Source organism: Rattus norvegicus, chromosome 3 (genome assembly GCF_021556685.1).
Source record: "Rattus norvegicus strain SHRSP/BbbUtx chromosome 3, alternate assembly SHRSP_T2T, whole genome shotgun sequence".
Taxonomy (NCBI): domain Eukaryota; kingdom Metazoa; phylum Chordata; class Mammalia; order Rodentia; family Muridae; genus Rattus; species Rattus norvegicus.
Genome location: NC_141536.1, coordinates 149,077,905 through 149,096,884, shown reverse-complemented (window position 1 = coordinate 149,096,884; position 18,980 = coordinate 149,077,905). Strand labels below are relative to the sequence as shown.

At 44.1% G+C, this 18,980-nt stretch overlaps 1 protein-coding gene and 1 long non-coding RNA gene across 4 annotated transcripts in view; both read right to left on the bottom strand.

Annotated features, from left to right (window-relative positions):
* The window catches only part of Top1 (DNA topoisomerase I), an 82,639-nt gene extending 73,893 nt beyond the window's left edge, over positions 1–8,746 (bottom strand). The window contains exons 1-2 of one of the 2 annotated variants that reach the window (XM_087654305.1): positions 8,501–8,746; positions 8,163–8,187 (exon numbers count right to left, since the gene is read on the bottom strand). Coding sequence is in view for 1 of the 2 variants with exons in the window: in NM_022615.2 (NP_072137.1) it covers positions 8,163–8,187; positions 8,501–8,533 (58 nt within the window). In the remaining variant the exon portion in view is untranslated. 2 annotated transcript variants of the gene reach the window in all.
* A 3,054-nt stretch (positions 8,747–11,800) lies between these two features.
* Positions 11,801–18,204, bottom strand: LOC103691948 (uncharacterized). Of its 2 annotated transcripts, none has more exons than XR_015684766.1 (4): positions 17,987–18,204; positions 14,257–14,396; positions 12,502–12,583; positions 11,801–12,021 (listed from the first exon to the last, which is right to left on the bottom strand). It is a non-coding gene; the product is annotated as an uncharacterized LOC103691948 (long non-coding RNA). The 2 variants fall into 2 exon arrangements; XR_015684767.1 differs by having other exon boundaries at positions 12,408–12,583; positions 17,987–18,165.
* Between the last annotated feature and the right edge of the window lie 776 nt (positions 18,205–18,980).

Below are 18,980 nucleotides of genomic sequence, written 5' to 3'. Positions count from 1 at the left end.
ATTTTCAGAGTTTAAAAAAATATTCTGGCCTTTTATTTATTAAATTTATCTAAAATATGGGCATCTTTAATTGAAAATCCACAGTTCTAGTAAAAGACCAGGAAATTAGTTGCATTGACAGACGGTCTTCGTTTTTTTTTTTAAAGCCTGTCTTCTCAATTGCTAAGAAACTAATTAGGTCTTAAACTTATTCTTAGAAAAGTAGCAATAGGGGGCTAGAAAGATGATTCAGTAGTTAAAAGCACAGACTGCTCTGGCAGAGGAGAAGACCTGAGTTTGAGTTCTGATACCCACATCAGGTGACTCACTAGTTGAGGGAGGATGCAATGCTTCTGGTTTCCATGGGCACCTGCACTCATGTGCACACACACAAATATATACATAATCAGAAATCTAAAATACTTTAAAGGAATAAAGAAAAGTAGGATACAATATATACTTGGGTCCTGTTTAGTTCAAACCTAGATATGGAGACCCTTTTATTTTACAGTGAGTTATTGCTTTTCAATGAAGATAGGTATAGAATGGCTGAGTTAAGACAAAAGACAAAACCAATTCTAATTATAAGCTACAATTTATTGTGTAAAGGTTAGGAAGATTTAAAACATTAACAGGAAATACCAGTGAGGGATAATCCCAGTACTACTTAAGGTCTAACATTGATAAAGATCTGCTTGGGTGTGGTGGCACATGCCATTAATCACAGCACTCAAAGAAAGAGACAACCTAGTCTACATAGTGAGCTCTGAGTCAGCCAGGGGTACATAGTGAGACCCTATCTCAAACAGAGAGGAACCTTCATATTCTTATATAATCCTTAATAGTTTATGAAACAGAAAATGTCTAGCTGAGAAAATCAGGAGCCAGGACAAGTTTCAGAGTAAGAACAAGTTCCTAGTAAACTTCTAATTTCCCAATGTCTTTCTCTAGCAGCTTCCTATTGACCAACCCTAAGGCTGGTTCCAGCCTTAATACCAAAGAATCTCTTAGCTACCTAACAGTCCAAGTACATGGGTTCCAGGCTACATGTCTACCAGCAGATAGTAAAGGATGGGCTGTGACATCTGTACTAGGAAGCTTACTGATCACAACCTAAATTTCTAGAACCTGCACCAACAATATGCTATCGAAATGGGGAGGTGAGAATGGAAAAAATAGAAATTAAGTTTTCTTCTTTGCCTCCAGTTCACCATAAACCTATAAAATCTCCAGTAATCCCAATTCAATGCAGATTTAATTTTAAAAAAGTGTCTGGTAAGACTTTTAGTTTCCCTCCTTCCACTTCTCCTTCTGCCACTAACCAAAAGCTCAACTAGCTAACTACAAAGAAACATGGAGACTACCACAAAGAGATGGTAAGTTTAGTTGTTTTGTTGGTGGTGGTTTTTGAGGCAGGGTTTCCCAGTATTCCTGACCCAGAACTCACTCTATTTCACGTGCCTCTGCCTCCCAAGTTCTGGGATTAAAAGCATGTGCCACCATGCCCAGCTAAATTAAGTGGTCTTAAGCAGTTAACATAAACCTGCCAGATCAGTCTCTTGCCAATCAGTAACATGCCTATGAAAGTAATCTCTGGGCATGTAGCAATTGTAATCTCAGAGATAGTAGCAATTGCTACCAAGTCTCTAAAGGTGTGTTAGTCTAGTTTAGTTCAAATGTGGTAGAACTCTCACGAGACAGGACAATCTTAGTTTAAGGCCAGCCTAGACTACACATTGAGTAAGGCCACCTCAAAGGAGAACACCTCCATACCTAGAAAGCTAAGAATCGGGGAAAAGGGAAGGAAGGAAAGAGAGAAAGAAAGAGGAAGGGAGAGAGGAAGAGGAGAGAGAAAGAGAAGGGGTTTTAGGTGGGGGGGGGAAGGGAGAGGGAAAAAGTGTGTGTATATAACTGAGTACTGAGACCAAAGGTTGGCTAGTCCTTGCTCTTTAAAAAAAATAGGAAAGCCTCAAGGAATGTGGTGCTGCATGCTTTTAATCTCAGCACTCGGAAGGCAAAGGTTAAATAGATCTCTGAGTTTGAGGTTTGAGACCAGCCTCTTCTTCTACATAGTGAGTTCCAGGACACCGGGGAATATGTAGAGACCCTGCCTGGAGAACGGACTCTAGCAAGTTGCCCTCTGATTACATGTCACATCATGGCTGTGAGCTCTACACACACACACACACACACACACACACACACACACACACACACACACACACACATATGCAGGCACCCACACACACACACACATGCAGGCACCCACACAAAACAAATAAATATAAAAACAAAATAACTAGGAAGCTGTCATAATTCAAAAATATTTTGTTCATATATATATATATATATATATATATATATATATATAAAACACAAAAGCAAGTAACACTGTCTGCATTAACATCTTTCCTTATATCTATCTAGATGAATCTCTGGTCACTTTATTCCATAGAAACAAGCACAAATATTAAATTAAAATGGGAGGTGGCAGGTTGGCACACAACAAAAATAAAATAAAATGGGAATTAGGGGCTGGGGATTTAGCTCAGTGGTAGAGCGCTTACCTAGGAAGCGCAAGGCCCTGGGTTCGGTCCCCAGCTCCGAAAAAAAGAACCAAAAAAAATAAATAAATAAATAAATAAAATAAAATAAAATGGGAATTAATATTCTGGTAGAAAAACATATAAGATACTTCTGAAGAAAGTGTCAAGGATGGTACATAGAGGTAAGAATGGTAGAAAAGTGAATGTATCTAAAAACAGGGCAACAATTAAAAATGAGTACCTACCAAAAAGAAATAAAGACTAAAGTTGCCTCTTTACTAAAATGTTGAAACATATGTAACAGACAATTAACTCACATTTGGATACAGATAATCTAAGTCAATGCTATTATAATTTGTATGCACTCCAGATTACCCCAATTCCATAATAAACAATGTGGACTTGCAAACTCTAAGACACTTTCTCTAACATTACCAAAATACTGTAATACCTAAATAGGTTTCTGCTTTAAACGTTTTTTTCTTTCCTAATCATGCTTCAGCCACAGTGCTGCCCTCCACCCTTCTTCATTCCCTTTCAAAGTGTCCAGGCCCACACTTATCAGCACAGCACACTGCCAGCATCTAGTCAGTCAAGAGGAGGTAGGAGAAGGTGTTTGAAAAATAAAAAAGTCTTCAGTTTTAGAATCCCTATTTCAGCTAGACCTGAAGCCACAGAAATAAAAAGGTGCTTCTTGAACTTCAGACTTACGGAAGAAAGAAAATGAGACAACACCCCCATTTATTACTTTAAGGCAAACATAATCTGAAATCTTCCCTTAAGTACAGTACTCCACTGACTAAGTCTGGAACTTCTATCCTAAACTCTACACCTTAAGAAGGTGAATTATCGATTGTTTGCCCAAATAACTTTGATTTGTAAAGTTAATAGATTAAAAGTAATCAAGGGATAAACACATAATTTAAACCACAGAAAAAGAATGTCACTCAAGGATTCCCACTTCTTTTTTTTTTTTTTTTTGTTCTTTTTTTTCGGAGCTGGGGACCGAACCCAGGGCCTTGTGCTTCCTAGGTAAGCGCTCTACCACTGAGCTAAATCCCCAGCCCCTGGATTCCCACTTCTAAATGCCATTCCTTTAATCTGTTTTTTTTTTTTTCTTTCTTTTAAAACAAACAAAAACTTTCTGGGTTTAACACCAAATATTGCCATCATCTACAGGCACATTCAAAGAAATTACACTTGGAATTCATTTCAGTGAACTTTAAATTAGAGTCCATCAAAGTTTCATAGGAGAAAGACTCAATCCCTCAGACAATACACTTCTGGGGAAATGACTGGGTCTGGGTTTGAAAAAGCCAGTCTTGGGGTTGGGGATTTAGCTCAGTGGTAGAGCGCTTGCCTAGCAAGCGCAAGGCCCTGGGTTCAGTCCCCAGCTCCGAGAAAAAAAAAAAAAAAAAAAAAAGAAAAAAGAAAAAAGAAAAAGCCAGTCTTACTCAGCATCATTAGAAAAGTTATTGAAGATCTGTAATATATGTTATATACTCACACCCAATTAATATGAATATGGTCTTCTAAAATGACATGTATTCAGAAAGAATGACAAAAATTATTTCCCATGTCATAATCAACATAACTGTTGCTATAATATATAGTTTTTCTAACAGATTTACAGATTTAAAAAGCAGACTTTTGGGGCTGGGGATTTAGCTCAGTGGTAGAGCGCTTACCTAGGAAGCGCAAGGTCCTGGGTTCGGTCCCCAGCTCCGAAAAAAAGAACCAAAAAAAAAAAAAAAAAAAAAAAAAGCAGACTATTAACTTTTCCATGCCACACACACTGAAAACAAAATTCTTAAATCCTAATTTTGGTATAGTAGCCTTAAGACAGGTTAACTATAAAGATTCCTGTCACTCATACAAATAGTTATTATGCTTCACTATACCCAGAATAAGTCAGTATCTTCAAACTCTCAAATCCATCATTTTTATGCTGACGGAAAAAAGACTTTCCTTCCCCTGTGTTTAGGTTGACATAAGATTTGGGGACCAACTCTGGGTCCCAACATTCCACTTTGCACTATCTACTTACGAAAGAAAAATAGACATTAAAGACTTAGAAATATTACCCCGTTTTTCTTTTAAACTATGAGGATTTTCTTCTGATTTCTTTAGTAAATCCTAGATTTTCTTGTTTTACCAGAAATAGCCAGGCTGAACTTCGTGAGAGCTGATATGCTCCAAGATACCAGCAGTTTACTAATTTCAAAAAAAGTCCATCAAGGAGTCTGGCTCTAAAGGGTAAAAAAGACTCCACTGGAATCTAATACTTACATTCATCCAGACTAAATCTAAAGATTTCCAGATTTCATTTGGAGAAACAACCAGTTTTCAGGTTTAAAGCCACATTATGAGCCTTCTCATTGCCTGTCATCACTCATATACAACAGACAGCAAGCACAGAAGTACAACCATTACAATCAAAACAATTCCCTTCATTCAAATTAAATCCATGAAACCTATCCATAATATACACATTATCAAATCATAATGTAATGAAGTTGAGTAATTGGAGGAAGCTCCATTAAGTCCAATAAAACAGACAGTAACTTAAAGTTCTTGAAACAGAAAAAGATTCCCAGCACCTTAAACTAATGTTAACAACTGTACAGCTAGGCATCCTGTAATGACTCACCCCCATTATGGCTAGTGCTACTGACAAAAGGAACCTTTTTCATTCAGGTGAGAGGGAAGTATGAAGTCTGGGCTATGCTCCTGAAATGACTAGCTCATTGCTAAAATCTTCAATATAAATATACTACACAAATAACATTTCACAGCAGTTGAGTATTACCCAGAATGTTCTAAATTTCACACAAAAGGCTGTAAATGTTAAGTATCCACAATGGGGGCTGGGAGGAAGTCTTTTACACCTTAGAGGATTTGGGCAAGCAAATTAAGGTGGTTTTAATGTGATTGTTCAGGCACACTTAAAATCATATTTAAATATCCTCTCACTATAAAGATCAATTAAGCCTGGTATTAAAAAACTAGCTTTAATTTTTTTAAATTGTCTTTCATATTTATTTGATCACTCACTAGTTCACAGTGTATACTTGAAAGAGCAAAGTTACTGACACTAACATCTAGACAATAACTACAAAGACATCACTACAGCATCAGAACCTTAAGGTAGTAGGCACACAAAACTGCTTTTGTCTTCAAATTTTTGGCAAAAAGTAGATGGCCTGCCATCAGTATTTCCCTTTCCCTCTAACTGCCCTATACAAAACAGGAAACGTCATTTCTTCATAGCAGCAGCATCCCTATTGCACGGAGGGAGGCTAGGTTCATGGCTTTAGAGTACACTCAGTTTCATCTCAAATGGAGATAACAGTAACTAACTCATAAGGGTCCTTCCAAAGAGTAAATCAGGTGAGTTGAGATTCAAGCCTGACAGGTGCTCAATAAATACTAAATATCACTGTTGGAAAATGGAAAAATAGCCTAAAAGTTAGCACAGGCAGTTTAATTCACTCTATAAAAATGCAAAGATAACATACCCAGACCATAACTATGCACACATTCAATAGCTCTTTTGTATTTAAATGAGAACAATGGAAGTTAAACTTAAGAGGAAAAAAGGCTCAATTTTGTTTCATTGCTAAATATAACACGTACTAGGCTCAACTAAAGAGCAAACACTTTTTCTATATTTAATTCCTACCTTCCCTCAGAACCACTTTTTACATCTATACCTACCACATCCTTTTCTGCCCCCTTTTCAAAGAAGCACATCTATATGCTTGATGGTCTCATAGCCCTCTTTTAAAAGCCTGACAGGATGGACAAATACTCCCAAGAAACAATCCAACCCCTGACGATTCTCAGCACCCAGTCTTATACAACACCCTGCTCAGTCACCTCTGAAATTACCCACCCCCAGATAAAATTAAACCCTTTATGCTCCCAAAGCATTTTGGGTACACATATACATACTCCAACACCTACCTTGTAATTAACTAATGACTCCCCCCAGTAGGCTGAGTTGAACAAAGACAGATGTGGTGACAGGTTCAATTCTAGTACTAAGCACAGTACTGACACATATTAGGTGCTCAAGAAAAGCATAGCTTTACCTAGATAGACAGATTTTCTAACTCAGTGCCATCTCTCTTTGGGTGACCCACTTCAAAATATAAAGGTAAGGCTGCTTTCTGTTGGGTAGACCAGTACTATGGACTTCTGCACCAGAAAAGCTTACCCAATGGCTTCTCTCACTCAGTTCCCCAGAACCCAAACTCAACTGAACACGATCATGTGCCATAAGAATCTGTGGGAATTTCCAGTATACTACAATGGAATTGCTGGAAAACTCATAAATGGGAGCTTCTTACTGGGGTGGTGGGAGATACCCAGGAACATTCTTTCCTGGGTAACCGGTGTAAATATTTAAAAAAACAAATGACTGGAAAGGGCTCAAAAGTGTAAGGGTGTGGGAAAGCTAGCTAATTCTTGATTCCTGAAAAAACAGCAGCCCCTGAGAAGAATGAGCAAGTGGACAGGAGTCAGGGCTGGCCACTCTGCTTCAATAAATAAGACCCCTTTAAAAACTCCATATGACCCTCAAGAAAAGGCCAGCACATCATGTCCAAATGATTAGCTCAACAACCTTTCCTTAGGACGAGCACACTAAACTATGTCTCTTTAAAAAAAAGAGAGAGAGAAAGAAAAAGAAAAAAACCTGCCTTGGGAACCCTAGCCACAATAGGAAGTTCTAGTCACTAATACTTTTAATTTTTTTTAAAAGAAAATATGCTCAAGTCCAACACTCACACTAGGTGACACACAGACAACTTGAAAACTTTTTGAAAGGGAGGTATCTTTGCAAAGAACACAACTTGGGAAAACAATCCCCAAATACAAAGAACTCCATGAAAGATGGCTTTAGTTTTAAGAACCATAACTGCTATCGTAAACATCTCACCATTTAAAAAATAAATTAAGACGACGAAAAAAAAAGCCCATAAAACCCAACAGCTACCCTTATGGGAATCTTTCATTCTGGAAGCACACACAGACACAAAAAAAAAAAAAAAAAAAGGAAAAAGAAAAAAGAAAGAAAAGAAAAAGAAAAAAAAAGCAAGCAAACACGAAGCAGAAAGCAAGTAACTTCCAAAATAAAGTTCTATTAAGAAGGAAAAATGATAATTTCGTCTCTAAGCCTTCCTTCTCTGGTGAGGTCTGTGATTTATATGGCTCTGCTCTGCAGAAAGCTCTTTCTGGACAGCTCAAGGAAGGAGCCGAGGGAGGGAGAGAAAGACACAGGCACAGAAAGGAGAGGAGAGAGAAAAAGAAAATGGCGCAGAGACTAAGTCCCGACCGTCGACAAGGCGACTTTCCCGGGAAGAATCCCGGCGGAGAAAGGCCGCCCGAGACCCAGCGACGGGCGACGCGGGGTCTCCAGTGTCCCCTCTGGGGAAGGCCATGATCTGGGGGTGCTGGGGCCCCGGGAAAGGGGGTCCACAGGCGGCCCGATGGGAACAATGGGGCCGGTGAGCGAGGAGCCGGGACTTAGTCTCTGGGACGCCATGTCTGTCCTCTGCCCGGCTCCGGCCCGGCGCGGGGGAGGCAGCCAGCGGCGTGTGGGGACACTCGGGGCGGGGCGGGGGGCACACTCACCATTCAATCGGAAATCCGCTTCGATCTGAGGAAAGAAAAGGAGGGAAGATGAAACAACCCGCACATGAAGCCCCGGGCCGGCGAGCGAGAGCGCGCGGCCGGGGGCCCGGGCTCGGTCCCACCCGGCGCCCCGGAACCCAGAGGCCCGCGAATGGCCTACCCGGGGCTGCCATCCCCCCCAAACTCCAACTTGACGGCTCCGCCCGGGGCCCGACCATCCAAGCGACTCCAGCCGGCCGCCCCTCACCGCGGAACCGGGCCTGTCAACCCGGCGCGGCCGGAGGGGCTGGAGCCGGAACCCGGCGGCCGGCGGCGAGATCGGGGCCGGCGGGTCGCACCTGGGAGTCGTTGTGGAGATGGTCCCCGCTCATGTCGGCCGGCGTGCGAACGCTGCGGGCTCAGAGGCAGCGCGGGGAAGAGAGGCGGACGGTCGGGGCGGCCTGAACAGGCGGACGGAGCTCCTGAGAGGCACGAACAGACGGCGACAGCAACCAAGGGCCCAAGACTCCCCGGGACAGCTGAGGAGGCGGCGACGGCGGCGGCGACGCTGCTGACAGACTGCCGGGCGGGCGGGCGGCGAGAACAGACCCCAGCAGTTGTGTAACAGCCTAAGTTCGCATTTCCCCTCACTGCGCCTGCGCGGCCGCTTTTAAATGGGACGTCGCCGACGTCAGCGCTCGTGGAAAGAGGCTGAGGGTTGCGGCGGGTCTCTTAGAGGTCCGGGAGACAGAGCCGGTTTTGCCTTGCAAGTTCCGCCCCTTTATTAGCATATGGCCTTGGCTCCTCCCATCCTATGCTTTCTGCCTTGCTTCGGGCTGGCGTTCTCAGAGGCGGTACGCCGGCTCTAGGCAGTGCGCAGGCGCAGCGCGGACACCGCCTCTGGACCCTGGACACCCGTGCAGCCACGTGGTAGGCCTTTAAAGGCCGCGGCGGGACCCAGCTGGGCTGGGCAGGGACCGAGTCTCCAACCTCTGCATTTCTAGAACCAGACAAGTTTGATCCGCGCGTACCTTAGCTACCGGGATCTCAGCTCACCAGCGGCCCTAAGGCACATGTAGCTGGAGTCTTCTCACAGCCTTTGTCCAGACCTCAGACTTCTGGATTACTTCACGTCCATTTTTTAAAGTTATTTTAATTTTTCAGTCAGGTTTAGCTCCAGGGTACAAACTCATACATGTAGCCCGGTGTCACAAGTGCCCTACTGCATTTGTTCTTTTTTCAAATATTTATGAAGCACCTACAGTGAGCCAGGAATTACTGTTGATGTGGGAGGGCTGCGGTTCCAGATCAAAGGGAATTGGATTCCCCAGGTAAATGGTTCCTGATTCTATTCAGGACGCTACCCCGGGAGAGAACTATTATTTAGGGAGCACCATGCTGTGAGATCTGCCCTGAATCTTCACAGTCCTAGGTGTGGACCATCTACTGTCTTGAGGGATTAATGACATCAACACTTGGATCGTAGGCTGAATTCATCTCCACTCGGGCTCAATTCCCCCCTAAGTCAAAATATAAATAAATTCGGAAAACCTTCATAAACGTATTATGAGAGATAATCACTTGGGATTAATTCTTGTAAATACTTCAAAACTCAACTAAACGCCCCTTTCTACGTGCCGATCCTTCCTACCTCTCTCCTTTATAACAGTTACCACAGTCTTTAAGTTACTCATAGGGGAGCTAGTGACCTCTTGTCTGTCTCTATATAATTCGAGGTCAGTGAGGGTGAGGACCTCTCCATCTTGTTCAGCACTTAGTCCCCAGGATTCATCAACAGGTCCTCTGACAGAAGAGCCCAATAAGCAAAAGCAAGTACAGTAATGCAGTGGCTAAGAGTCCACACTTGGAAGTCAACTGGCCCATTTTTGAATTCTGCTTTCCCATGCAGAATTTTCCTATTCTGAGTGACCTTGGACAAGTTGTTTAACCACTCTGACTCCCGGTGATAATTGTCTTTAATAAACTATCCCAAACAAACAAAAAGACCTTGTTGGGGGGCATGTAGAAAATATCTATCATCTAATATTTAGGCCTGCCTGATTCCATTGCTCTTTCTCCGTAGCCATATGCCAGAGTCAGTTTTGCCTGGCTTAGCGTCTCTCCTCAATAGCCTTCCCATGTCAAAGGGCCAGCAGGCGAGGCATCTGGTTCCCACCCATTTACTGCAGTTAGGCTGAGATAATTCAGCCTTCAAGAAAAATAGTCCTCTGCTTTAGCTTCCAGCCCCTGGTAACTTGGGATAATCGTCATTGGCTTTCCAGATCCCTCCCAGGAAGTCCAGCTAGACATAGAAACAGAATGCAGGCTCCAGAATGGTGTATCAAAGGTGGTAGTGTATTGGACTCAATCATGCCTACCCATCATCGGGCCATAGATTAAACACCTCTGCCTCCATGTTTGGCTAGTGATGTCCACGTGACCACTCTCTTCTCCAACTAATGATCCCACGCATGGTCTTATCGCTTGAGAGGACTTTTGGTCCTACACAGACGAACTTTGACATTTTTTTTTAAGTGGACGTGTATCTATTTCAATGTGTATGTTGAAAAAAAACCACTTAACTGCCACATAAAACCCATGGAATAACTGTTTAAGCTAAAGTTTTTTTTTTAGATATTGGGTGATTAATTTTAAATAAAAATATTCAGCTGGGCATGGTGACCCACACCTTTAATTAACTCACTACTCCACACGCAGAAACAAGGGGATCTTTGTAAGTTTGAGGCCAGCCTGGCATAGTGAGTTTCAGGCTAACCAGCGTTACATAATGAGACCGCTTTTATTTATTTAAAAAAAAAATCCAGGAATAGTACAGAGAGGGAATATAAGACATACTCCAAGGAGGTTTAAGGCAAATAGATCAGGCTTGGAAAATAGTGTTTTAACTCAAGACTATTCGCTGATAGACCACCTCGGCCTTCATAAAAGTGACTAGATGATGACGTATGCCTGTCTCCCAAGCATGACTGGGATTTAAGGTTAAACAGAGCTTTTCTTGGGGTTCTATTTAGAATCTTCAATACGCTGGTACCTGTATGATGCTTAAGTCTGCAGTGTCTCCAAAATATTTTTTTTTAATTTACTTACGTTTTGCATGCATTGGTGTTTTGACTACCCGCATATCTATGGGAGGGGTGCCAGATCTCCTGGAACTGGAATTACAGACAGTTGTGGTGGAATTGAGCCTGGGTTCTCTGGAAGGGTAGTCAATGAACTACTGAGCTAGCTTTCCAGTTCCTGCCTCATGAAACACGCTCTCTCTCTCTCTCTCTCTCTCTCTCTCTCTCTATCTCTCTCTCTCTCTCTCTCCTCTCTTCTCTCTCTTCTCTCCCTTCCTTTCTCTTCTTTTTTTGGGGGGGTGGGTTCTTTTGGAGTTGTGTTTGTTTCTTTGTTTGTTTCGAGTTAGTGTTTAGATGAGGCTGGCCTCAAACTCAGAGATTTGCCTGCCTCTGCCACCTCAGTGTTGAGATTGAAGGCGTTGCCCCAGTACCATCCTTCCAAAATATCTTTAAGCCTAGAAAAACCTTTCTTCCCCCCCTCTCTTCTTCCTTCTCTTCTCTCTCCCCTCTCCTCAACCCCTCTTCTGTCTGCTGCTTAAGACTTGGGCTCCTTCGGAATGAATGGAGTCAGTTCACACATTTGCTTCTTGGGTGGGTTTTATTAAAGCCTGATTCAACTGTTGTCTTCCAGAATTAGGCACTCGTGATGATGCCTGAACAACTTCTCCTTTCTGATACTTTCCCCCGGACTCACAAGGCTCTGGAGGGACCGTATGCACAGGCACGAATGGGCTGTGGCTCCTCTTTGGCAGTTGTAACAAGCGGCTTCAACTGAGCCACGCACATGGAATGTCTTGAGGCTTTAGAATTGAGAAGAAAGCAGTGTGGTTGTTGTGCTGGCTAATAGATCTATAGTATGTCACGTTAAGGAGCAGCATTTTGTCAAGGCTGGGGAAGCTGGGAGAGGTTGAAGGGAGAGGGCAGGACAGTGCTAATAGGAAGAGAGAATACCTATGAATTCTGCCTCAGTGTGATGTGTGATGTCTTTTTGGTACTGGATTTACTACTGACGTCCACCACCATGCCCAGCGCTCCTGACAGTCTCATAGTCTTGGCTTTACTGTTTTCCTAACTACAGTCTTCTAGCAGTTTTCCCTTGCTATAATGCCTCGCCTAGAGATCTAGTGTCCTGTTAAGAGTTGAACACTCAGGGGCTGGGGATTTAGCTCAGTGGTAGAGCGCTTGCCTAGGAAGCGCAAGGCCCTGGGTTCGGTCCCCAGCTCCGAAAAAAAGAACCAAAAAAAAAAAAAAAAAATAGTTGAACACTCTCAAAATAGAACCTGCTTGGTGATCCATGGTAAACGTCCATGCTGTTGACCTCAGCAACCAGACATGTTCCACTGTCTTCTGATACAACAGCAGCTGCAAAGCAAAGGTTGAAAGTTGTCTAAATGAAAGGAAAGGCTGGTGGGAAAGATCCAAGCCTTGATTGCAGAAAGAGTAGCTGGGATTTAGGAGCCCGCCATGTGGCTCAGGGTGTGGGGGAATCTATGTGTGTGTTTCCACTGTCTTTCTCATCCTGCCTCAACCTCCCAAAGTACTAAGATTACGGGCCAAACCCTCTGTTGTCTTCATCCCTGATATGATAAGAATATTTAGTCATTCGACCACTATTCCCTAAGGAATGTGAGTATAGTTGATACTATGAGGTAGATGGGCTCTATGCTAAGCCGTGTAAATACAGATACGAACGAGACCAAATCTTCATTTTGGAAAAAACTCTCAATCTAATAATGAGAAAGTCACATTCCTGTTACCCTAAGATACAAGGAACAATAAAGGGAGAGGTGACAAAGTTCCAGTTCTTATGGAAACTCTGCAGTGGAGCCACATCCAACCCATCAGGGACATTTTAGAGGGACAGAATCAGGGGTTAAAAAAAAAAAAAAACCCATACAGTACGATGTAATTTTTGAAAGAGGAGAAATGGGATCTCTGAGGAAGAGAAGATATTACAAGAAAAGCTGGAAGGTAGCAGAAAGTTATGGGCATCAATGGCTTTAGGTCATGATAATAGATAAAGTCGGTGTGAGGCTGGGACATAGAATGAGGCTAGGAAGGCGAGAAGGGGAGCTAGGAAAACAGTATCTGAAAACCACTTCGTGGGGTTGGGGATTTAGCTCAGTGGTAGAGCGCTTGCCTAGCAAGCACAAGGCCCTGAGTTCAGTCCCCAGCTCCAAAAAAAGAAAAAAGAAAAACAAAACAAAAACAAAAAAACAAACAAACAAACAAACCGACTTCGTACCACAGAACAGACAGTGGATAGTTCAAGGGTGCTGAGGATGGAGAAGGGGAGGTTAGCTAGGAGACTTACTGAGGTCGTTACGCTAACCACAGCAGGCCAGTTAGAATGGGGATAGCGATATGTGTGGGTATAAAAAAGACAGAGGATTTTGACCCATCTAGAGTGGAGTAGAGGGGACAGGAGTGACAGCAGCTTTTGCTGACTCTCCTCAAGGGGAATGCTGCCAGGTAGGTCATCATCCTGCTTCTGGTCTAACTGCTTCTGACTGAGGAAGCGGCAGGCTGCCTTTAATCCCAGCACTCTGAAGGCAGAGGTAGTCAGATCTCCATGTTCAAGGCCAGCCGGGTCTCCAGAAGGAGTTCCAGCACAGCCAAGGCTACACCCAAGAGAAACCCTATCTTGGAAAAAAAAAAGGGGTGGGGGGGAGTGGTAGTGAGGACACACAAGCCTGGCTGTGGCACCAGCTTAAGTGAAAGGCTGCTAATAGGAAAAGAAGCCTCACTCCTTTGGGGGGCGGGGAACAAAAACAAGAAAGAAAAAGAAAATACCAAACAAGCTTACCTGCAGCCCCATCTTATAGAGGCATTTTCTCAACCGAAGTTCCTACCTCTTTGATGATTACCAAGTGGACATAAAACTAGCCAGCACATTTGATAAAAAGATGAATTCATCTCCGCCCATGCTGAGCCTAAACTGACTGTGTTTTAGCTGAGTCAGGGTGTCGGGTAGGCCATGGGACGCATGGCTTCAGAGCTCAGGAAAGGACTAGAAGTCGGCGGAGTTGAAATACCTGAAGTGATTTGAGTAGATGAGGTCATTGGGAGAGCCTGGACACACAGCCTCATTTTAGGGATGGGCCCGGGTTGGTAAGCAAGCAGAAGATCAGGAAGTGGAGGCAGCAAGTTTAGACAAGTAGTTCTGAAGGTTTCACTATAAACAGGGAGGAATGTAATGCAGTCGTTAAGTGGAGTAGCCTGAGGCTAAGAGAGGGTGTGTGTGTGTGTCTCTGTGTGGCTGTTGTTGATGATGATGATAGACAGGACACACTCGTGTTTAATAAGAAAACAGGGTCTGCTGACTTCTAGTTCAGGGTTATTGGATCATCCCAACCTCCTTGAGAAAGCACTAGCCCAGTTAATATCAGGAACTCTGGGTCAGACAGAGACATATTCTTTTGGAGGAGACAGCCTTCTTTGTCTCTAGAAAGCCACAGGCTGCTTCCAACCACGCATGGTGACTCTGCACCCCTGCCTCCAGGAAATCACTTGAGGATTGACTCAGAGGATGAGTTTTTCAGGATGGCTTATCTTTCAGGGCCCTAAAGAGAATTCTCCCAGTGGGCCGGCAGGAGACATCCTCGTTCTTTCAGGACTCTGCTGTGGGTACCTACAATGGGGTCTGGTGATGAAGCTGGAGAAACACTCAGAACCCAGGAAGACAGACATTCCTTGTCAGCTTCTACAATGCAGTTAAATTACTCTGACATTACTCCGTGCCTGTCTGATGTCCAGCCCTGCTAGTACATCTGTGGGTCAAAGTTCACCACTGTCTCCCGCTACCTAGAGACAGAGAAAACAGAAGGAATAACCTACCAATGACAACATAGCCTTCTGGAACCGTGTAAGAGAGCCCCCAGGACAGGGAATCCAAGAGGACTCTCTCAGGGAGCCCAGTATTACATACTTAATGGGAAAAAAACAACAAAACTATAATTTCCAAATACCATCAATTACCTTCAATCACCCTGAATGATCCTGGGCATAGTCTTCTGCCCTTCCTTCCTTCCTCCCTCCCTTCCTCCCTCCCTTCCTTCCTTCCTTCCTTCCTTCCTTTCCTTTCTTTTTAATGGCAATGCAATTTATTTAAAATTTATCTTTTTTTCTTAAGCACTTGTTTCACAACCAGGAGACAGAGCACAAATCTTTGCAGAACATCTACTTCTGGGAGCAAATTAAAAACAAATAAGGTTTCCTCTCAAAACCTAGAGCCATCCATGGTGCTTGCTGGTAACGTGTCTGTCAACAAATCCTGTTCGTGTCGCCTTCAAATGCTCAGAGATGCACACATCTCAGCACTCCCTTTGCCTCCACATCGAACCAAATCTCCATCACCTCCACCTGGTGTAATGCGGGAGCCTTCCGGTGGCGGTGGCGTGCTATGCTTCTGTCTTCTTCCAACCGGGCCACGCCACACCCAGAACAAGCGGTCCTTTGAATCGGAGTGCTCTTTTCCGAATGCAGCATCCCTACACTCTGCGACATCAAAACCGCAGTGGCTCCGTCTCACGAAGAGTAATTCCCTCTCTTTGACACTGCTTGTCTGCTGACACTGTCTACTAGTCACCTGGATCTCCGTAAGATGCCCACAGACGTGCTTGCCCACCAGCACGGGCACTTTGCATTTGAGGATATTTTTGCCGACAGCCTCTTTCTCTCAGGTATGTCCACAGCCCAGTCCTCTTTCTCTTTCAACTCCCTCTCAGCCCTCTAAGATGATAACCACTCCGCTTAGCTCTTCCCACCCATCACTCCTCTGTTGCCTCCCAAGTGCTTGAACATATCTATTTTTCCAGTTCAGTTATTACTTTTCAGACACTCCCCGATTCTGTTTTCTTTTTGAGACACAATCTCACTATGCAGCCCTAGCTGACCCAGAAGTCACTAAATGGAACCAGATTGGCCTGAGGCTTCTGACCAGCCTATCTCTAACTCTGTCTCTCCGGAGCCCTGGGCTTAGAAGTAGAGCTGCCATGCTTGGCTATAAAACGTAATCTTGAGGACTGGAGAGATGGCTTGGTGGTCAAGAACACCAGCTGCTCTTCCAGAGGTTCTGAGTTCAATTCCCAGCAACCACATGGTGGCTCACAACCATCTGTAATGAGATCTAATGCCCCCTTCTGGTGTGTCTGAAGACAGCTACAGTGTACTTATGTATAATAAATAAATCTTGGGGTAAAAAAAAAAAGTAATCTTAATGAAGACTGAGATTTTGGTTTTGGGTTTTTTGTTTTTGGGGTTTTGTTTTGTTTTGTTTTGTTTTGTTATTGTTGTTGGTTTCTTTGGGTTTTTTGTTTGTTTGTTTGTTTTTGCTTTTTTGAGACAGGGTTTGTTTGTGTAGCCCTGGCTGTCCTGGAACTGCTTATTGTAGACCAGGCTGGCTCCAAACTCAAGAGATCTGCCTGCCTCTGCTTACGGAGTGCTGGGATTTGTTGCTGTTGAATTGAACTTATTTACTCTGTGACTGGTTTCTTTCTCTGAGCATAGTGTACCACCTTTAATCCTCCTGTGTGAGTGCCTTCTGATGTGTCAAGCAGGGCAGAAAGAGATACATAGCCAGGGTCCTTATTATCATCCCTGCCTCAGACGTCCAGTTTCGTACCTGCCCATCAAACTTTAGTCAACAGCTCCCACAGCCATGAACCTTTTCTGGGCTCCATGACAGCTGAGCTAACTCCTCTCCCATCCCCCCATAAGCTTGCTTGTTTCTCTAAGCCTTCTGTTTCCTTTGCTGACTTTTTTGCCCCCCCACCCTATGTCCTGGGTTCTCTGACTTAGCTATTTCTATCCATGCATGAGTGCAGACCTCTTGTCTCATCTGCTTCCCTTTTTTTTTTTTTTTTTTGGCTAAGTAATTTTAAAATGTGTACATACATGTGTGCCATTAGGTCCTCTGATAATGTGATATGCTATGGGCCCGCTTCCTCCCAGAACATGATATGCCTAACTATAGTACTTTGCATACACATATGTGTGTTTCTGGAGGCAGAGCCCCAATTCTGGGGGGGGGGAAGGGGCAGGGCAGTGTCTCTCGTGCCTCCCTCCCCTCTGAATTTCTGGTTGTTGCCGCTGGCTTCCCAGATAGTCAGTCTTCCTCAGTTCCTTTCAGAAAACAGAAGTTTCTTCTCATATGGTCAACACTTGTTTGTGGCAAACTATAAGATGTGTACAACCCTCTGTTTTTTGTGGTGGGTTTCTCGCTCTGTCACTCAAGCTGGCTGTGTGTTTCTCCTACCCCGGGCTCCTCAGTCACTGCGCACCTGGCTACACTCAGCTGTACGTTTTGTACGCATCAGTTAACCTGACCCCAAGAGGAAGGAACTATTACAGTCCCAATCTTACAGATGAGAGAGCTACGGGCTACTCGCTTTGTCGGTGCCTCCCAGTTTCAAGTCAACAGTTTCTTTCCTCTGTGCGATGGATGTGACCTATTAATGGCTGTTTTCTGTGACCTATCTATTCTACCTCCCAAAACCTGCCTTCTCTCTACCCCAGCCCTTTGCCCCTTGCCCTATGAGGTCATGCTCCTTATTTTTTTTCTTTTTTTCGGAGCTGGGGACCAAACCCAGGGCCTTGCGCTTGCTAGGCAAGCGCTCTACCACTGAGCTAAATCCCCAACCCCCATGCTCCTTATTTTTAACTGTTGTTATCTGCGATTGCCCCCATGCCCACTCCCTGAAGTCTACCGTCCTCACCCCCACTGCTCTAGCCCCCTCTCTTTACCCAAGCCACACGTCAACTGACCACAGGTGGCTTTCTTGCTTGAGCACACACGAGCCGTGGCAGGGTTTCATTTCTCTTTCCGTTCTCAGCCCAGCTTTGCTGGCCTCTGTGATTCTTGCTTGCCCTAACTGGGACGTAGCAGACCTTCTCACACTGGGCCTGGGCAGTTCCCAAATCACAACTGAAGACCACGAAGGAAGAAGATGGCTGACTGAGTGCATCATTCTGTTCTACGGCCTGCAGTAGTCATGGCGACACAGAACACAATTCTGAAAGGCCTCAGCTTCTAGGTACATCCAAGTGCCCTTCTTAGGGGCTCCTGATGTTGTAAGGTAACTGGTTTAACTCCTTCCTCTCTCTGGATTTGGATGGTTGAGGGACTTTCTGCAGCACAACTGACCTTTAGCTGCCTTTTGGCCAGCAACGTGCTGCTCAGACTCTGTATGGGAAAAACACCTGCCCTGTGATTAATTGTGTCTTCCCCAGCTCAAATCTCAGACTAGCCTGAAAAGTTCCACTTGGGTTTATCACCCACAATTTTCTCTCTTAGCTGGAAAGTGCAGAATATCATCGCAAAAGCCATGTATGAGAGTCTGCCAACACATGATATGAAAAATGCAAATAAAAACGAGATCTAGATGGGGAGATGGCCTGGTGACCTTAACTCAATCCCTGCTATCCACACGAAAAGCCAGATATAAGGACCTTTAATCCCAGCACTCTATAGAGGTAGAAGGATCTGTATGACTTTGAGGCCAGCCTGGTCTATATAGGGAATTCTAAGACAGCCAGGACTACAAAGAGAGACCCGGTCTCAACAAAAGAAAACTAAAAAAGCCAGAAGGATGGTACACATAGGTAATACCCATGGTAAGCGGGAGAAACAAACAACTCTCTCGCCAGTGCAGCCCATGGGCAGAAATAATCAAGAGAGACCCTGCCTTAAAAGCAAAATAGATGGGTGGTGATGGTTCACATCTTTAATCCCAAATTCTGGGATTAAAACAGAGGCAAG